General features: G+C 54.2%; 1 protein-coding gene across 1 annotated transcript in view; it reads left to right on the forward strand.

Moving 5' to 3' along the window:
- The first annotated feature begins 1223 nt into the window (after nt 1-1223).
- The window catches only part of GLP1R (glucagon like peptide 1 receptor), a 32295-nt gene continuing 17903 nt past the window's right edge, over nt 1224-15615 (forward strand). The window contains exons 1-3 of the mRNA XM_087437823.1: nt 1224-1235; nt 5885-5981; nt 6870-6977. Of these exons, the coding sequence (XP_087293949.1) occupies nt 1224-1235; nt 5885-5981; nt 6870-6977 (217 nt within the window). The remainder of the gene's footprint in view (nt 1236-5884; nt 5982-6869; nt 6978-15615) is intronic.

The following is a 15615-nucleotide window of genomic DNA, read 5'->3' on the forward strand; positions in this document are numbered from 1 at the left end:
TCAGAAAAAGAGAGTTCTTTGTGTAAGGTGACCCAGCACTTCAGGAACAGAGAAGAGAAAGGGGTGCAGGGCTGGGCTGGTGCCTAATACCCACTTGTCCTGTCCACTCTCAGGTCTGGCCAGGCTGGGAGCCGCTTCCCTGCAGGCGGGTAGATGGCTGAACTGACCTCTGAAGAAGGGGAGCTAGGCCACTCCTTTCTTGTTGCTGGGAGGGACCACCCCCCTTCTCTATTCCTCTATTCCTCCCCAAAATCCTGTGAGGGAGCTGCTCTACTGAGGAGACCGGCAAGCCTTTGACACCCCAAATTAGAACCAGACAAAACTGGGTTCAAGTGTCAGGTCTGCTGTTGGCTGGTGATCTTGGGTAGGACACTTGACCATCCCGAGCCTCAGTCTCCTCATCTGTAAATAGGGATCACAAGCTCTACCACATGGGGTTATGGAGAGGACTGAGACACTGGCACCCTGAAGTGGCAGCTTTAGTCACTTGGGAATCTGGAAGCCTCTCCGGGCTGCAGAACAGGGCTGGGAGAGAGGCCATTGGTCGCCCCATGCCTCTGCGCTCTAGTGAAGGGTGGTTGGAGGCCAGGGGGCGTAGCCATCCGTATGGACTTTATTATGAGCTGGGCTCCCTCCTGGACATAGACCCTGGGCAGGAGCAACCAAGAAACCGCATCCTGCTCTCGGATGTCTTGCTCTGAGGAAAAACAGGCCCTTCCTTAGCTGCAGCCTGCCCCTGGGCAGATTCCTCTGTGTGTGTGTGTGTGTGTGTGTGTGTGTGTGTGTGTGTGATAGACAAATACAGAGATATAGAGATACAGTGACAGAGATAGGTAGAGAGAGACAGACCACGGGAGATGGGGGTGGGCTATATGAGCCCCCGTTTCTCTGTATTTGTACGTGACCCTGTATGTGACAGTCTGTCTGTGTGAGAGTCACTTGTGTGAAACATCTCAGCATGTCATTGTGTGTCTGACAGTGTATATGTGTTTGTGTCCCCGTGTGAGATACTGTGTCTATGGGAAGGTCTATGTGTGTGTGTATATGTGTGTGTGTGACACCTTAGTGTGTGAACGGGTGTCTGCCAGTATGTGTCCATGTGTGGGTGAGAGATGGTGTGCTTGTGACAGAATGTGTGGCTCTTTCTCTGGATGTGTGTGTGTGACAGTGTGAGCTGAGTATACATCAGTCAAGGGGTCTGTGTGTGTGTGCACTGAGGGGCAATGTCTCAGCATGTGAGTGTGTGCCTGACAGTCTGTGTGTTTGTGTGTGTGAGAGAGGCTCTGTGTCAGTGTGTCAGTATGTAAGAATGTGCTGGACAGTGTGTGTGATAGTGTGTGTGACCGTGTATCCATGTGAGGGTTCTTACACATGTGGGAACGTGTGTACAGTTTTCTTTGCCCTGCCCTTCTGCTCAGATATCTAAAGCCCTTAAGAAAAAAAAAAAATGACGTCAAAGAGCCAGGGATCCGGCCACCCCACCCCTGCAGGGCTCCGGGGCCAGCGGTGATGGGGTGATGGTTTGAGCTCTGGGAGGTGGGCAGAGGGGAAGGAGGCTAGGGGTCCTGGGAGGAGCCGCTGGGGAAGGTGAAGGGCTGCATCAAGTTGGGAGGTCCCAGCAGTCGTCCTTGGAGCCCGCTTTCTCCTCTTGGGATGCCCTCTTCCATTTTTCCCACCTCAGTGGGCCAGGGAGGCCAAGGTCTTGAGAGCGACCACTCCATCTGTATTCTTCTCCTTCTGCTCGTCCTCCTTCCAACACGGCCCACTTGTACAGGGCTTAATAATTCATGAAGATTTTCACCTACTTTGTCTTGCTGGATCTCTACAGTAACTCTCTCAGGATAATGATATGCCCGTTTTAAGATGAGGAAACTTAGGCCCCAAAAGATTAAAACGTGTCCCATCAGTCCCACTTGAACAGACAGAGCTGGGATTTAAACCAAGGACTCGTGACTCTTTGTCCAGTGCTCTCTCCTGCACACCACTCTCTCCTGGCATCCTCTTCCTCACCACCTGCTTCCTCCTCAAACTCCTGAATCCACCCCCTCCTTACTGTAAGCTCTACCCCAGGCATTGTCCCCGTTCATCTTCGTCCCCCTCAGAGAGACCGCATGAAGCCTGGCAAGACCTGATTCTACAATCTGCCGGCCTACCCTCACTCTGGCCTCTTACGCCCCTCATGGCTGCCTTGTTCTCTGGGCCAGCTCTGCTGCCCTGTGAGGGCAGGGGCATCCGCCACAGTGTCCTCCCCACCACCCAGCGGCTTGCAGCAGGGACAAATGTCACAGGAGGACGAAATGGGGCAGGGGTTGGTGGCCAGGGCCTTGCCCCTCCTCACAGTTCCCTGCCCATGGGCATGGAGTCCCGAGTGTCGCCACTTGGCTTTGACACTGGCTGTGGTTGCTGCTGGAAGATGTCACAAGTTGAGCAGAATGATTGGTCCTTGGGCATGAAAATATGTTCATTTCTTCCTTCTGGGAGTCTGTTGATCCTAGAAGTGTGGGAGGGGAGGGGCCCAGATTCCCCAGGAAGCCAGGCTGCCCGGTGGTCCACTCTGCCAGCAGAAATCTTGAGAACGGCTGCCACTGACTATGCATTTTCCATGTGCCAGGGGCCGTTCTAAGCATTAACTCACTTAATTCTCACAACAATCCTGGAGGGTAGGGTCTATTATTATTCCCATGTGGCACCTGTGTAAGCTGAGGCTCGAACTTAGAACTTTTACACAAGATCACAACCTTAATCTATGGGGGAGCCAGGATCAGGCGCGGATCTGAGCCCAAAGCCAGGGCTGTTCCCCCTCCTCTGTGTCACCTGGGCACCTGGGCACTGCTGCACTCCCCCCTCAGACTGCATGGCCCCCAGCGTTGTCCCAGACCAGAGCCTCACATCTGTCCCAGGTGCAGCCCACCGCTCTCTCCCTGGTCTAGAAACTCTTCCTGAACCTCAGTTCAAGGCTTTCCTCAGCTCCCCAGAGCATCAGTGTCCCCACTTCTGCAACTTTGTCCCTGCTGAGCCCTCCTGCTGAAATGCCCACCCTCTGCCCTTGCCAGCCCAGTCTTTCCCCCACCCACCCTTGCTTTACCCCCAGCTCCGTCCCCAGGGTCCCCCAGGGCTCTCCATCTACACTGAGCCCTGCCCGAACCACTCCCGGAGCACTTTCACCATAGCCTTCTCTGTTAGGTCCTGCAAAGCATTTGACCCCACCTCACCCCCAAATAGTCTGGGGACTCTCTCAGGCCAGGGCTGTGTCCTTCTGTGTTCCACATGTCCCCCCACCCTGCACCACCACCCAAAGCCTGGCACAGCAGTGGCTTCCAGAGACACCAAGTGGGGAGAGAGCAGAGGTCTGGGTAGTGCGTGCTGTGTGTGTTGGGGGTGGGGGTGAGCAGTATTTGGAGACCCTGAGCTGGAGCAGGGAGAAGGCAGAGGATCCCTGTTGTCAGGAACCCCTCTATCTGAGGGGAGAGAGAGAGAGACAGCCCTGCCCTCAGGGGGCCCCAGTCTGAGGGGGGACACAGCCCGGCCCTCAGGGAGCCCCAGTCTGAGGGGAGACACAGCCCTGCCCTCAGGGAGCCCCCAGGCTGAGGGGAGACACAGCCCTGCCCTCAGGGAGCCCCAGTCTGAGGAGAGCCAGCCCTGCCCTCAGGGGGCCTCAGTCTGAGGGGGAGACACAGCCCTGCCCTCAGGGAGCCCCAGTCTGAGGGGAGACACAGCCCTGTCCTCAGGGAGCCCCAGTCTGAGAGGAGACACAGCCTTGGCCTCAGGGAGCCCCAGTCTGAGGGGAGAGACACTGTCCTGCCCTCAGGGAGCTCCAGTCTGATGGGAGACACAGCCCTGCCCTCAGGGAGCCCCAGTCTGAGGGGAAGACATAGCCCTGCCCTCAGGGAGCCCTATTCTGAGGGGAGACACAGCCCTGCCCTCAGGGGGCCCCAGTCTGAGGGGAGACACATCCCCATCCTCAGGGAGCCCCAGTCTGAAGATAGTTTTCGTGTTTGAAGCTCTGCTCAGAGCAGGTGACAGGGCTGCCTCTGTCTTGAAGCTCTCTGGGTTGTTGGTGACCAGGCTGGCCTTCATGGTGCTGTCCTTAGCCTTCAACCCCACCGCAGCCCCCACCCTGAGACTTCTGGTTTCCATGAGCTTCCTTGTCCCCACTCCCTGCCCCAGGCACACCATCTGCCCCAGTTCCCAGCAGTGACCTTGCTTCCTGCCTGCTCTCCTCCTAGAAGGAGATCAAGGGGGCTTCTCCCTGGTCTCTCTACCCTCCCACCACCAGCTGTGTTTAGGGGCAGAGAAGAGAGGAAAAACGTGTGTGTTGAGGGGGTGATCCCCCAGGACCGGCTCTAGTGAAAACTGTGCCAACTCCTCAGTTGTAGCTAAAATCATGACACTGCCTTTGCTGTTGTTACATTTGATTCCTTCTTCTTTTATTTTTTGTTCATTTTTTAATCAAATACACTTGACCTTTGCCCTCACAAAAGCTCCGTCCTTCTGTAGGCCCACCTGCGGCCTCAGCACACTTACTCCAACAATGTGGCTGGGGGTCAAGCAAGCTTGGTCCCTTCCCTGGGGCTTCCTATGTGGCCAGGGATGAGCACATGACAACTTATGTCTTTATGGGCAGTGTCTTATAAACCAGGACTCAGTGCAAACCAGGGCAGGATTACCCAGAAACCAGATCCAGCGTGTGCTTAGGGCACCACCAGTCAAAGGTGCAAGCTTCCAAAACAAAGCTATTTTAATTTCAGCACACGTGTATATTTTTGTGATGTCAAAAAGTGAAATTTTGTTTTAAATTATGTATAGGCCCTAAATTTTATACAAGGGGCTCCCTGGTCATTTCAGCATCTACAGCCTCTAAGTGAGGAATATTTATAATCTTTAGCCTGTTCAAGAAAAAAAACAAATAAAAAAGAAACACAGTCCCAAGACATATCTAAAGGAAGTGCACAAAAATGTTCAGAAGGGACAGTTCTCACTTGGATGAGTCTATTTGGGTTTCTGTACTAAAAAGCCAGTTCTGTTACCTTATCCGAAAATTGAGGTTCATCTCCCCCTACTCACAGATAGGGGGATCCCTCCCATTGCAGGCCTGATCTCCATATTCTGGAACTTTCCTGACCCCTTCACCCCATGTCCTCAGGACTCCTCCTTCTCCAGTTGATAGAAGCTGGGCCAAATATTTGATCCGTGTTGTTATGTTAGAAGGGGACACTGGGGGGTCGTGTTGTCCTCCGAGGTAACATGATTGCATTTTGCAGGGGGGATGCTGATGGTGTAGTATTACCAGGCTCTGTAGCACTGAATCCTGTCACACACCCCACCCTCCAATACTCCATCACAGCATCACAGGCACTGATCTGGGAGACTCTGGGTCCTAGCCTTTGCTTTGCTCCTTGGAGTGCTGTATGACCTTGACTGAGTCCCTCTACCAGTCTGGGCCTACATGTCCCTTTCTAGTTGAGGAAAGTGTGAGAACCTCATAGGCAGGCTGACTGGGCACTGGAAAGGAGCCCGGGGCAATAATGAAGCCAGTGGGCCCTCAGAAACTCTCTCTTCTAGGTGAGGTCAGATGAGACCATGAATGAGACATACACTCTCCCCTCCCCCTTCACCCATTCACCCCCCAACAGCTTCCATTCAGTAGACGTTTATACATCAAGCTGTGCATTGGTCCCCTGGGAGGGATAAAGGTATCAAAACATCCACCTGGAGCCCCTCTGTGGTGGTGACTTGGTCTCTCCCATTTTCAGAGATGGCTGGTGCCTGGTGGAGTTTGGGGCTCTAAGGTCCCGTAGAGATCAAGAAACCAAATGGTGTAGGGGGATAGGTAGACAAGGGGCTGGCTGGACCCAAGCGGCCCTCATTTCTGCCCTCCTTCCAGGGTGCCACTGTGTCCTTCTCGGAGACACTGCAGAAATGGTGGGAATACCGCCGCCAGTGCCAGCGCTTCCTGACTGAGACTCCGCCCCCGGCCACAGGTAAGTCCAGGTAGGGCCCTCACCCAACCAACTCCCAGAGGCTTTGAAGGCCACCAGAGTTGGGCATTATTTGTCCCTCTAGGATGCCACATCTTCCCTGTGCTTCCATCCCTTTGTCCATTCTGTTCCCTCACCTGAATGCCTTCCTGCTCGCTTTCTACATACTGAAAATTCGCAGGAGCTTCCAAGTCCAGCGCGAGTACCACCTCCTCCACAAATCTTCCCCAAGGAATGATGTGGTCTTTTGGCTGTTGCCCATTGGCTCTGCAGTCAGCCTTGGGATGCTGGCTCATTGTTGCCTTATTCCCCCTCACCCCCAGCCTCCCCTCAGGAGCAGGGACCTGGCCTTTCCATTCTGTGTCCTCCTGAGCACTTTCCGGCCTGTGCAGGGGCTGGAGCCCCAACCCACATATTTATAGGAATAAATGTTTTGGGGGAATTTGTGGGGTGGTATGAAGATTGGACCCAGATAGGCCTGGGTTCAAATCCTGACCCCACAATCATAACACAGTGACCTCAGGAAGGTTATTTCAGCCTCATGGGCTCCATTTCCCCTCATCTCTGATGTATAAATTAAGAATAGGCTTCTAGGGATCGTGTATGGGGCACTTACTTACTATGCTCAGGTATCTATGTAACATACACTATTTATCCCCACAAAGCCCTGTGGGCTCGGGATTACCCCATTTTACAGATGAGGAAACAGAGACATTAGGTAACTTGCTGAAGGTCCACTGCTGAGAAGTGGCTGAGTCCCCTTGCTTGGCACCTGCCGGGTAGGGAAAGTGCACACAGCAGAGGTTTCTGCCCTACCAGCCCCGCACTGGGGAGAGGAGGGGAAGGGCCATGGCCAGGCCAGGACTCAGAGACTGTACCCTGCTGCACCAGGCCTGTTCTGCAACCGGACCTTCGACGAGTATGCCTGCTGGCCGGATGGGCTGCCGGGCTCCCTGGTGAATGTCAGCTGCCCCTGGTACCTGCCCTGGGCCAGCAGCGGTGAGTCCCCTCCCCACCCCAGACCACCCTTCCCCCCATATCCAGGAGGCCTGTGATGGGGGGTGGAGTAGTGGGGCGCTGCTTTCTTTCCGCTGAGACACAGCCCTCTCCGTCCCAGAAGGTCCTTAGGCCTCCTAAAGGGCAGTCTGCCTGTCTTTTATTGTGGGAGGGGAGTGGAGGGTATTGGATGTAACCTGGGTCTGAGGCCTGTGCTGGCGGATGAGGGTGGAGTGTGAGGTCTGACTTAAGAGAGAAATGTGAGCCCCCTCCCATCCAGTAGTCAGGAAAGGAGCCAGGTGGGGACAGATCCTGGGGGTTTGGGGGTGTTACCCAGAAGTGTCATTGCTCTGATGTATGTAGTGGGGCGCTGCTTTCTTTCCGCTGAGACATAGCCCTCTCCGTCCCAGAAGGTCCTTAGGCCTCCTAAAGGGCAGTCTGCCTGTCTTTTATTGTGGGAGGGGAGTGGATGTAAGAATGTGTGTTGTATGTATGTATGATGCAAGTGTGTATGACGTAGGTATGTATGATGTATGTGTGTATGATGTGAGTTTGTAGCTGCCCCCTAGCCCACTTGCTGACTCTTCAGGGGTTCACTGGTCAGATGAACCCAGATGGGAGCAGTGATCGGGGCGTTGGTCCCTCAGGCCCTCCCCAGCTCACTCCTGCCTGCAGGGGACACCCTGCGCTGGGAAAGGAGTGACTGGGTAGGTGAGAAGGTCATTGGAGTAAGAGACCTACAGAGGCTGCAGCGGGAGCTCTGACTGCGTGGGTAGTTAATGCGCCCCCCACCCCTACCCATCTATCCCAGGCCCCAGGGAGGCTCACAGGAGACAAGCACCTTTGCCTCTAGGAGCTCGCAGTCTCAATAAGGGGAGAAAAGACACTGTCTTACAATAACAGCTAATGTTTACTGAGTATCTACCATGTGCCAAGTCCTGCCCTAAAAACAGGGTTTTCATTTGTTACGACTGCCCCAAGGCTATGCTTGTTGTATAGATGAGGAAACCGAGGCCCCAGGAAGTTGAAGTCACTCGCTCCAGATGGCATGGTAATGGCAGAGCCAGGATTTGAACCCAGCCCATGCTCGTGACCACTGTGCCTTGAAGCGGTCTGAGACCAAGCAGAAACCAGCCCAGAAGCAAGTATAAAAGCCAGGTCGTACTATGGGAAGCCAGCAGTCTTCCTGTAGGAGGCAGTCCCTGAGGGGAACATCTGGGCTCCTGGCAGGGCCCGGTGTGAGCTTCATCTCAGAATGCAGGACTGAGGTCAGAGGAAGCCCAGACAGGGATCCTAGGGAGGCTCTCCCCTCTCTGCCCACCCAGATCACCCCAAAGTGCACAGGGAGAGCCTGGGCCTGGAAAGAGTCAGGCACCTGGGTAAGACACAGAGGGGATCAGTGGCCCTTCACACAGCACTTCTGTGGCCCATTGTAAGCACTTTACATATGTCCACTCATTTAATCCTCACAACAACCCTATGGGGCAAGTACTCTCATTATCCTCCCATTTTACAGAGGAGGAAACTGAGGCACTGAGATGCTAAGTGACTTTTCCAAGCTCACACCTCTAGTAACTATCAGACCCAGGAATCAGTCCAGGAGTCTGCTTTAGTCAGTGTGTTTAATTGCTACGCCAGACTTCCTTAAAAGTGTGTGCGTGTGCACCCGTGTGTGTGCCTATGCATGTGTTCCTGTGTGTGTGGCCCTGGGCGTGGAGAAAGGTGAGTGGCCTGGGCCTCTGCTAGCTGGGCACACCCCTGGGGAGGGCAGTGAGCTGCCTGCCCTCTCCCTATAGACGAAAAAATTGAGTCCTACTATCTAATGGTTCTGCTTGCCAATGTTCCAAGTGGCTGAGTGAGCTTGAGCAAGTTCCCAGACCTCTCTGTGCCTCAGCTTGCTCCTCTGGGAGATGGGCTAAACCAGGTGATGGGGGTGTTGGGAGGATTGCAGGTCCTTGAAAAATGGTAGCTGTTGATTTTTTCCAACCACCCTACATACCTTGCCCTCCTCTTGCAATACACACTTTCCCTGCCTCCCAAAGGTTTGGGACTGGCTGCTCTGCCAGCCTGGACTGGGCCTCTAGACCCCAGGGAGCCAGGCGCAGGACAGGGCCCATCACTCAGCACTAAGCCGCCCCCAGCTCTGCCTGCTGCTCGCGGCTCCATCCATCACCTTTAATTTTATTTGAGCAGGAAATAGGTCCTGGTGGTGCCCGTTTATGAGCGAACACGGTTTTATTGCTTTCTCTACGAAGATAACGGCCACTGCACAGGCCCCCTGCCAGCCTCCGCCCCCCTCCCCGGACTCACGAGGCTAATTCACTCCTTTCTGACACCGGGAATTACCAACTCTGCCTCCCTCTCACCCCTCCCTGAGTTAGGGACCCACAGAGTCACCCACCGCAGCCTCCTGCAGCATAACTGCTGTCTCTGGCTTGTCTTGACTGTCCCCTTGGCAAAGGCTGGCACTGGGGGCTTCTCTGACCCCCACCCAGGGCAAGCGGGAGCAGGAGCTTTCTTCTGGAGTTCTGGAGCTTTCTTGGGTTGATGAAGGGAATAGCCTGTGGAGGAACTTCATAGTGTGAGTTGGTGGGGAAGAAGAAAGGGGGGTGTCTTAGGCAGGGTCCTGGCAGAAAACACACTCAGCTGGGAATTGGGAGAGATTTTAATGGAGGGGCTACTTACAGAGGCTGGGCAGGTTAAGGGGCCATTAAGGTATATAAAGTACCAAGGACCACAGCAGTGGGAAGCTTTAGCGTCTCTAGACCCAAGTGGGGCAGGAAGGGGGCTATGAGGCCCCCAGGAGAGCTGGAGGTCATGGTGACGGAGAGGCCACTCAGCACAACTGTGGCCATGGGGGGGCGAAGCCGACTGCCGGAACCTCAGAATCAAGCCAAGGAGGGAGCAAGGGAGAAATACCACAGCCTCTCTCTCCTTCTGCCCTTCTACTTTCTGCCAGTGCCTCCCATTGGCCAAACCCAGGAGAGGGCAGGGAGCCCAAGTGACGCTGTCCACAGGGGTTAGCCTTCTGGGGTGCAGAGGAGGGCAGAGGAATGAGTGACTAGAGAAAGAATTAAATTCAAAACAATAAGTGGACACCGAGTTAGGTCTGTGTCAGGAGCTAAGAGTATGTGAGCCTGTGTGTTGGGCTGAAGGCTGGAGATGGTGGGGTGTGTGACCCTTCACCATGGGACTGACAAGGTCAGCTCAGTGGCCCAGGAAGTGGTGCTGAGGGAGGTCAGAGCCCCCTCTTCTGCCTGGGGTGTGGCATCAGGAAGACATCCAGAGAGAGGTGACATTGAGGCCAGGCCTGAAAGAACAGGCAGGTGGAGAAGTGGAAGGAGGGCGCTCCGGAGAGGGAGGCCATGCAGGTGCCGCCTTGCAGACGGGGCCAGGCCTCAGAGCTTAGAGCTGCACAATGTCTCAGGGAAGCCAGGCAAGCCCTCGAATTCGGACCCCTCTAATGCAGAATTTGGGACTCTGGATGGCACAGAGAGGGCAGGAGCGGATGAGTCCAGGAAGGCAGGTGTTCAAAGGAGATGCCTGGTGTCGACAAGATTCTCTGTAAACCAGAAGGCTGGAGCGGCTTCGGGGAGCCTGCTGCCACCTGAGGGCCCTCCAGCAGCCGCGTTTACCCACAAACAGCTGATCTGCTTGTTACAAATCATTCTGGTCTCATTAGCTGCACCCCCTCCTGATCTCTACCTGTTTTGTTAGCTTAGTTCTAATTATATGAGAGTCATAAAATGCTTTTAAAATAGCCCATAACTCACAATTCTTGGAAACTCTGACAGGTGCCTCCCTTGAGTAACATTTAGCCCGGGAGCTTTCATGGCAGGCCAGCGTTGCCAAAGGGAGACTGAGGCCCGAGCTTGGCCCTGGAGGAGTTCTGCTGAGGTGGTGTCCTAAGCTCCAACCACAGCCTGAGGGAAGAACCCTTTTGAGAACTTGGGGTGGGGGCAGCAGCAGGGCTTCTATTGTGACCGTGGTTTGAAGGCCTACTATGCACCAGGCACTGCACACGCTTTATCTCCTCATCCTCACACCACAGACCTGGGAATTCATTATGGTTCCCATTTTACAGACGAGGAAACAGACCCAGGGAGGTCTGCCTAAGGTCCCCTAGCAGATTGAGGGCAGAACCTGGATTTGAACTTGAGTCTGTGTAGTTCAGAACCTCAGCTTCTTCTCCCAGGCCATGATGTGAGGCACGTCCCCTCACCTCCCCCCCACAAGTTGATGCCTTCAGTTTGGGCCCTGCCTTCGACCCTCATTCCACTACTTTGAGGAGGGCCTGTGACTACCCTCTCTGAATCCTAGCTTCCCGGTCTGTACCACGGGGCCCAGTAGTCCTCACTGACCTGGCCACTGTGGTTGCCAGGGTGCAGGAGCTAATGGATTCATGAGCAGCTCTCACAGCCCTGAGTGCCTGCATCCACGTGGAAGGGCGGCTGTTAGCTTGATTACAGACGCCGCTGCAGTTTCCGGGAGGGGAAGTGTTTAATTGGGGGTTTTATTTCCAGCACCAGGGTCTGCCTTAATGAAATATCCCTGGGCCTCCTGGCATGCGGCCGGCTGCCTCCTGATGTTGACAAGACCAGAGCCAAGCCCCTGGCTGTGATTTACCAGCAGCTCCTGGGCCAGATAAAGCTGGGCTGATAATGCAGGGCTGTGCCCAGACCCACCCCACCTCCAGCCAAGATGGGCATCTGGGGACCACAGGCCCGGCCAGGAACCAGCCCTGGCTTTTAATATTGGCGGCTGATGAAGATAATTGGCAGACGCACTCCCCTAGGCTTACTGAGCTTTTCAGGCACGCAGTGATGCCTTGGTGCTGTGGCGGTAACACACGCATCTGTGCACACACCACCTCCCCGTCCTCCGAGTTGGTCCTAAACAGAGGGCCTGGGATTGGTGCAGGCTGCCGGGGGTCTGCACTGGCAGGAGGACCTGCTGGGAGGACACTAAATGTTAGCAAATCTAAGCCCAGAGGAAGGGCAGCAGAGAAATGGCACATGGTCATTGTTGACTGTTAGTGAATTTGGCTGCTGACGTTTAGCCTCTGGAGACAAAGAGCTGGAGGTTTGAATCCTGGCTCTGCTACTTCCTGGCTGGATAATCTTGGGCAAGTCGCTTGGCCTCTCAGAGGCTCAGTTTCTCCATCTGTAAAATGGGATTAACTGTGCCTACCTTGTAAGGTGGTTGTGCTGTTCAAAGGTGTCAGGCATACAGCAGGTGTTCAAACACCGATTCTGTGCGTGTGCAGCCTGCAGAGATGGTGTGTAAGGGGTATGTAGGGAGGAAACCAGCAATTGTGAGTGCCTCCTATATGCCAGGCCCTGTGCCAGCTGTGGCAAGTGGGTATTATTAGAGTCACACACCTGTGGGCTGAGTCCTGGGTGAATGGGCGGTTCAATGGTTTGTGCCCCATCACTGTGTCCTCTCCCTTCCCTGGCCCCTCTGCCTCCTCTTTTCTCCCCACATCCTCCCATCAAAACTGGCTGCTGGAGAAGGCTCTGGTATCAGTCTCATTCTTCATGGAGTCAGCCCAGATCCCCATCACTGCTCTGGGGTTATCTACCACTGATGACTGGTCTGGCCTCATATCAGAAGACAGGACCCCTGCTGAAGAATTCCAGGCATCCACGCAGCAGATAACATTGGCATTCGGGGGCCTGAGAGGAGCCCCTCAGGTTGCTAAAATCAGACCACATGCCTCTCCTTCTCTGTCCTTGTCCTTCCCCTGATTCCGTTCATGAATGCATCAGGGGGCTATTGGGACATGGCTCTTCCCACTGCAGTAAGTCCCACCATTGCATTTTCAGGTTTTTGTTTCTCTACAAGGTAAAATCTTTTAAAATGCAGGTTCTTCTAGAAGCAGTGATGCTGCAAGCTGATTTACCCCACTGTATTACCAGAGAGTTCTGTCTCCTGAAGAGGGACCTGGTTCAGAGTTTGTTTCTGAAAGGGAGGGGGAGAAAGGAGAGCTGGGTCAGAGTTAAGGGAGGACAAGAGTCCCCCTGCCAGGCCCTGCAGGTGCCCGACAGTGCAGGAAGGGAGCTGTCCCCGGATCCTGAGGTAAAGACCCCCCTGCACATAACAGCAGTGGTGGATGGACGGTTTGTGAACTGTAAAACAGAGCCCCGTCCCAGATGGCTGTGTCTCTCCTGGGCCCTTGCCGGCTAGGCCCTGGGGCTGGCAGCGCACCCATCACGCACGTATTTTAATGAGCCTCTTCCCACAGACACGGTTCTTACTGGTACCTCTCCACCTGGAAACTTCTGACCAGCCACTGCCAATTAATGGCTTCTCCATTCTCCCTTCCTCCCGCACACTGTGCCTTCCTCCTGCAGCTGGGGAAGCGGGTCTTTAAAATCTTTTAACCTTTTAGAATTTTAAAGTCTTTCAAAATTCGTCCTTGGTTCCAGTTTCTCTCCTTGATCCCCCTGTGCTAGATCTCCCTTCCTTTTTGTCACAGGTTTTCTGACCCTGGGGTCAGACTTAGATTCTCCTGCCGAGTGGTAATGAGGCATTTCCTCCCAGATGCTAGTAGGCCCCTTATCCCCTCTTGTGGCCTTACAGCAAACCTGGGGCCACAAGCCACCCACCTCCCTGGGAAGGTGGGCGGTGAGGCATGGCAGGGGCACTTCCTCAGTGCCCAGATGCCCAGACGTTATGTGAATGGGCACAGGGAGACTTCTCACCACCGGCTCTGCTGGGTCTGTGTTTGATCTCTCCTTGGTTTGCATTTATTCTTGTTATCGCCCAACGTGGGGCCTTCTGCTTGCCACAAGACATGCCAATAGTCAAGAGGCAAGGTGGTAGGAGAAAAAGGACTTGTTTATTACAGCTTGCTAGCAAGAGGGAAGATGGCTGACTCATGTCCAAAAGAACCATCTTAAGGGGGCACAAAATCTTACAGCAGTTATATAGGCCAGTGGGTTACAGGGGAGGGGGTTAGGAATGTTGACCTTCTGGTGTTACAGACCGGGAGTCACCACACCAGATCTTTCACTTTTCACTGATGATGGCTATCAGTGTAGATTCTCTTTTCGGGGGTCATCACATTCCTAAGGAACTCAAAAAAACAAAATTATCATCTTACCGCAGCTGGGAGGTACATGCACAAGCAGGGGTTGTAAAATCTACAGAGCAGTTAGATCTCCTGGAGGGTGCATATCCAGCTGGGTTAGTTTGTCAGAGGTCATTCAAAGTTACAATAGAGTTTTTCTTTTCTACAGTATGGCTTACCTTACGTCAACTTTGTCTTGAGCGGGTATCATTCTCTTCCTTTCTGAGCAATTTTTTTTTTTTTTCCTGTGAGTCTTGATTCCCTGAAGCCAGGGACTGTACTTCCTTCCTCCTTCAGGCTGGAGCTCCCTGAGGACAGGGGCTGGATCTTTCCCCCCTCCCGGACTGGGAGGTCACCAAGGGCACACTCCATCTCCAACTACTTGGAGCTACTTGAAGGGAGGAGCTGGATCTTCCTGCCTTTTGAATGGAGGGTCTCCAAGGGCTGTGTCTCTATCATCGACTTTTAAATCAGGTGGTCTTTGAGAATAGGACTGTGTCTTCTTCATCAGATTAGGACTTCTTAAAGGCAGGGCTGTGTTTTCCCTCAGACTGGGGCTCCCTGAGGACAGGGCTGTGTCTCCTCCTCAGATTGAGGCTCCCTGAGGGCAGGGTTGTGTCTCCCCCCTCAGACTGGGGCTCCCTGAGGGCCCGGGCTGGATCGTTACCCCCTCCCGGACTAGGAGGTCTCCAAGGGCAGTCTCCATCTCCAACTACTTGCAGCTACTTGAAGGGAGGAGCTGGGTCTTCCTGCCTTTTGAATTGGGGGTCTCCAAGGGCTATGACTCTACCATTGACTTTTAAATCAGGTGGTCTTTGAGAATATGACTGTATCTCCTTCATCAGATTAGGACTTCTCTTTTTTTGCTGAGGAAGATTCACCCTGAGCTAACGTCCATCACCAATCTTCCTCCTTTTGCTTGAGGAAGATTCACCCTGACCTAATATCCTTGCCAATCTTCCTCTGTTTTGTATGTGGGTCGCCGCCACAGCATGGCCCCGACAAGTGGTATAGGTCCATGTGCAGGAACCGAACCCAGGCAGCTGAAGGAGAGTACACTGAACTTAACCACTAGGCCACAGGGCAGGCCACCAGATTAGGACTTCTTAAGGGCAGGACTGTGTCTCCCCTCAGACTGGGGCTTCCTGAGGGCAGGGCTGTGTCTCCCCTCAGACTGTGGCCCCCTGAGGGCAGGGCTGTGTCTCCCCTCAGACTGGGGCTCCCTGGGGGCAGGGCTGTGTCTCCCCTCAGACTGGGGCTCCCTGAGGACAGGGCTATCTCTTCCTTTCTCTCAGGAGCTCTATCTTCACTTTGTTCTCAGGGTCTGCTCTGTTGGAGGAGAGTTGGAGGGAGATGGGCACTGGCTGAGTCCTGAGAATCAGAAGTCTCAGGGTGGCTGTGGGGTTGTTAGGACCACTGCTGGTCAGCACCAGACCTTGTCAGTAGTGTGATATGAGGCTTCAGGCAGGGACATGGAAATGGGCTAGAGGGGTCTCATCTCAAAGGCATGGATTCATCAAACTGCATCCCAGGGTGGCTGAGAGGGAAGGCTGAGGGTGTGGCTGGGTG

The sequence above is a fragment of the Ceratotherium simum genome, chromosome 13 (genome assembly GCF_057802395.1).
Source record: "Ceratotherium simum simum isolate JZ-2026a chromosome 13, ASM5780239v1, whole genome shotgun sequence".
Lineage (NCBI taxonomy): Eukaryota > Metazoa > Chordata > Mammalia > Perissodactyla > Rhinocerotidae > Ceratotherium > Ceratotherium simum.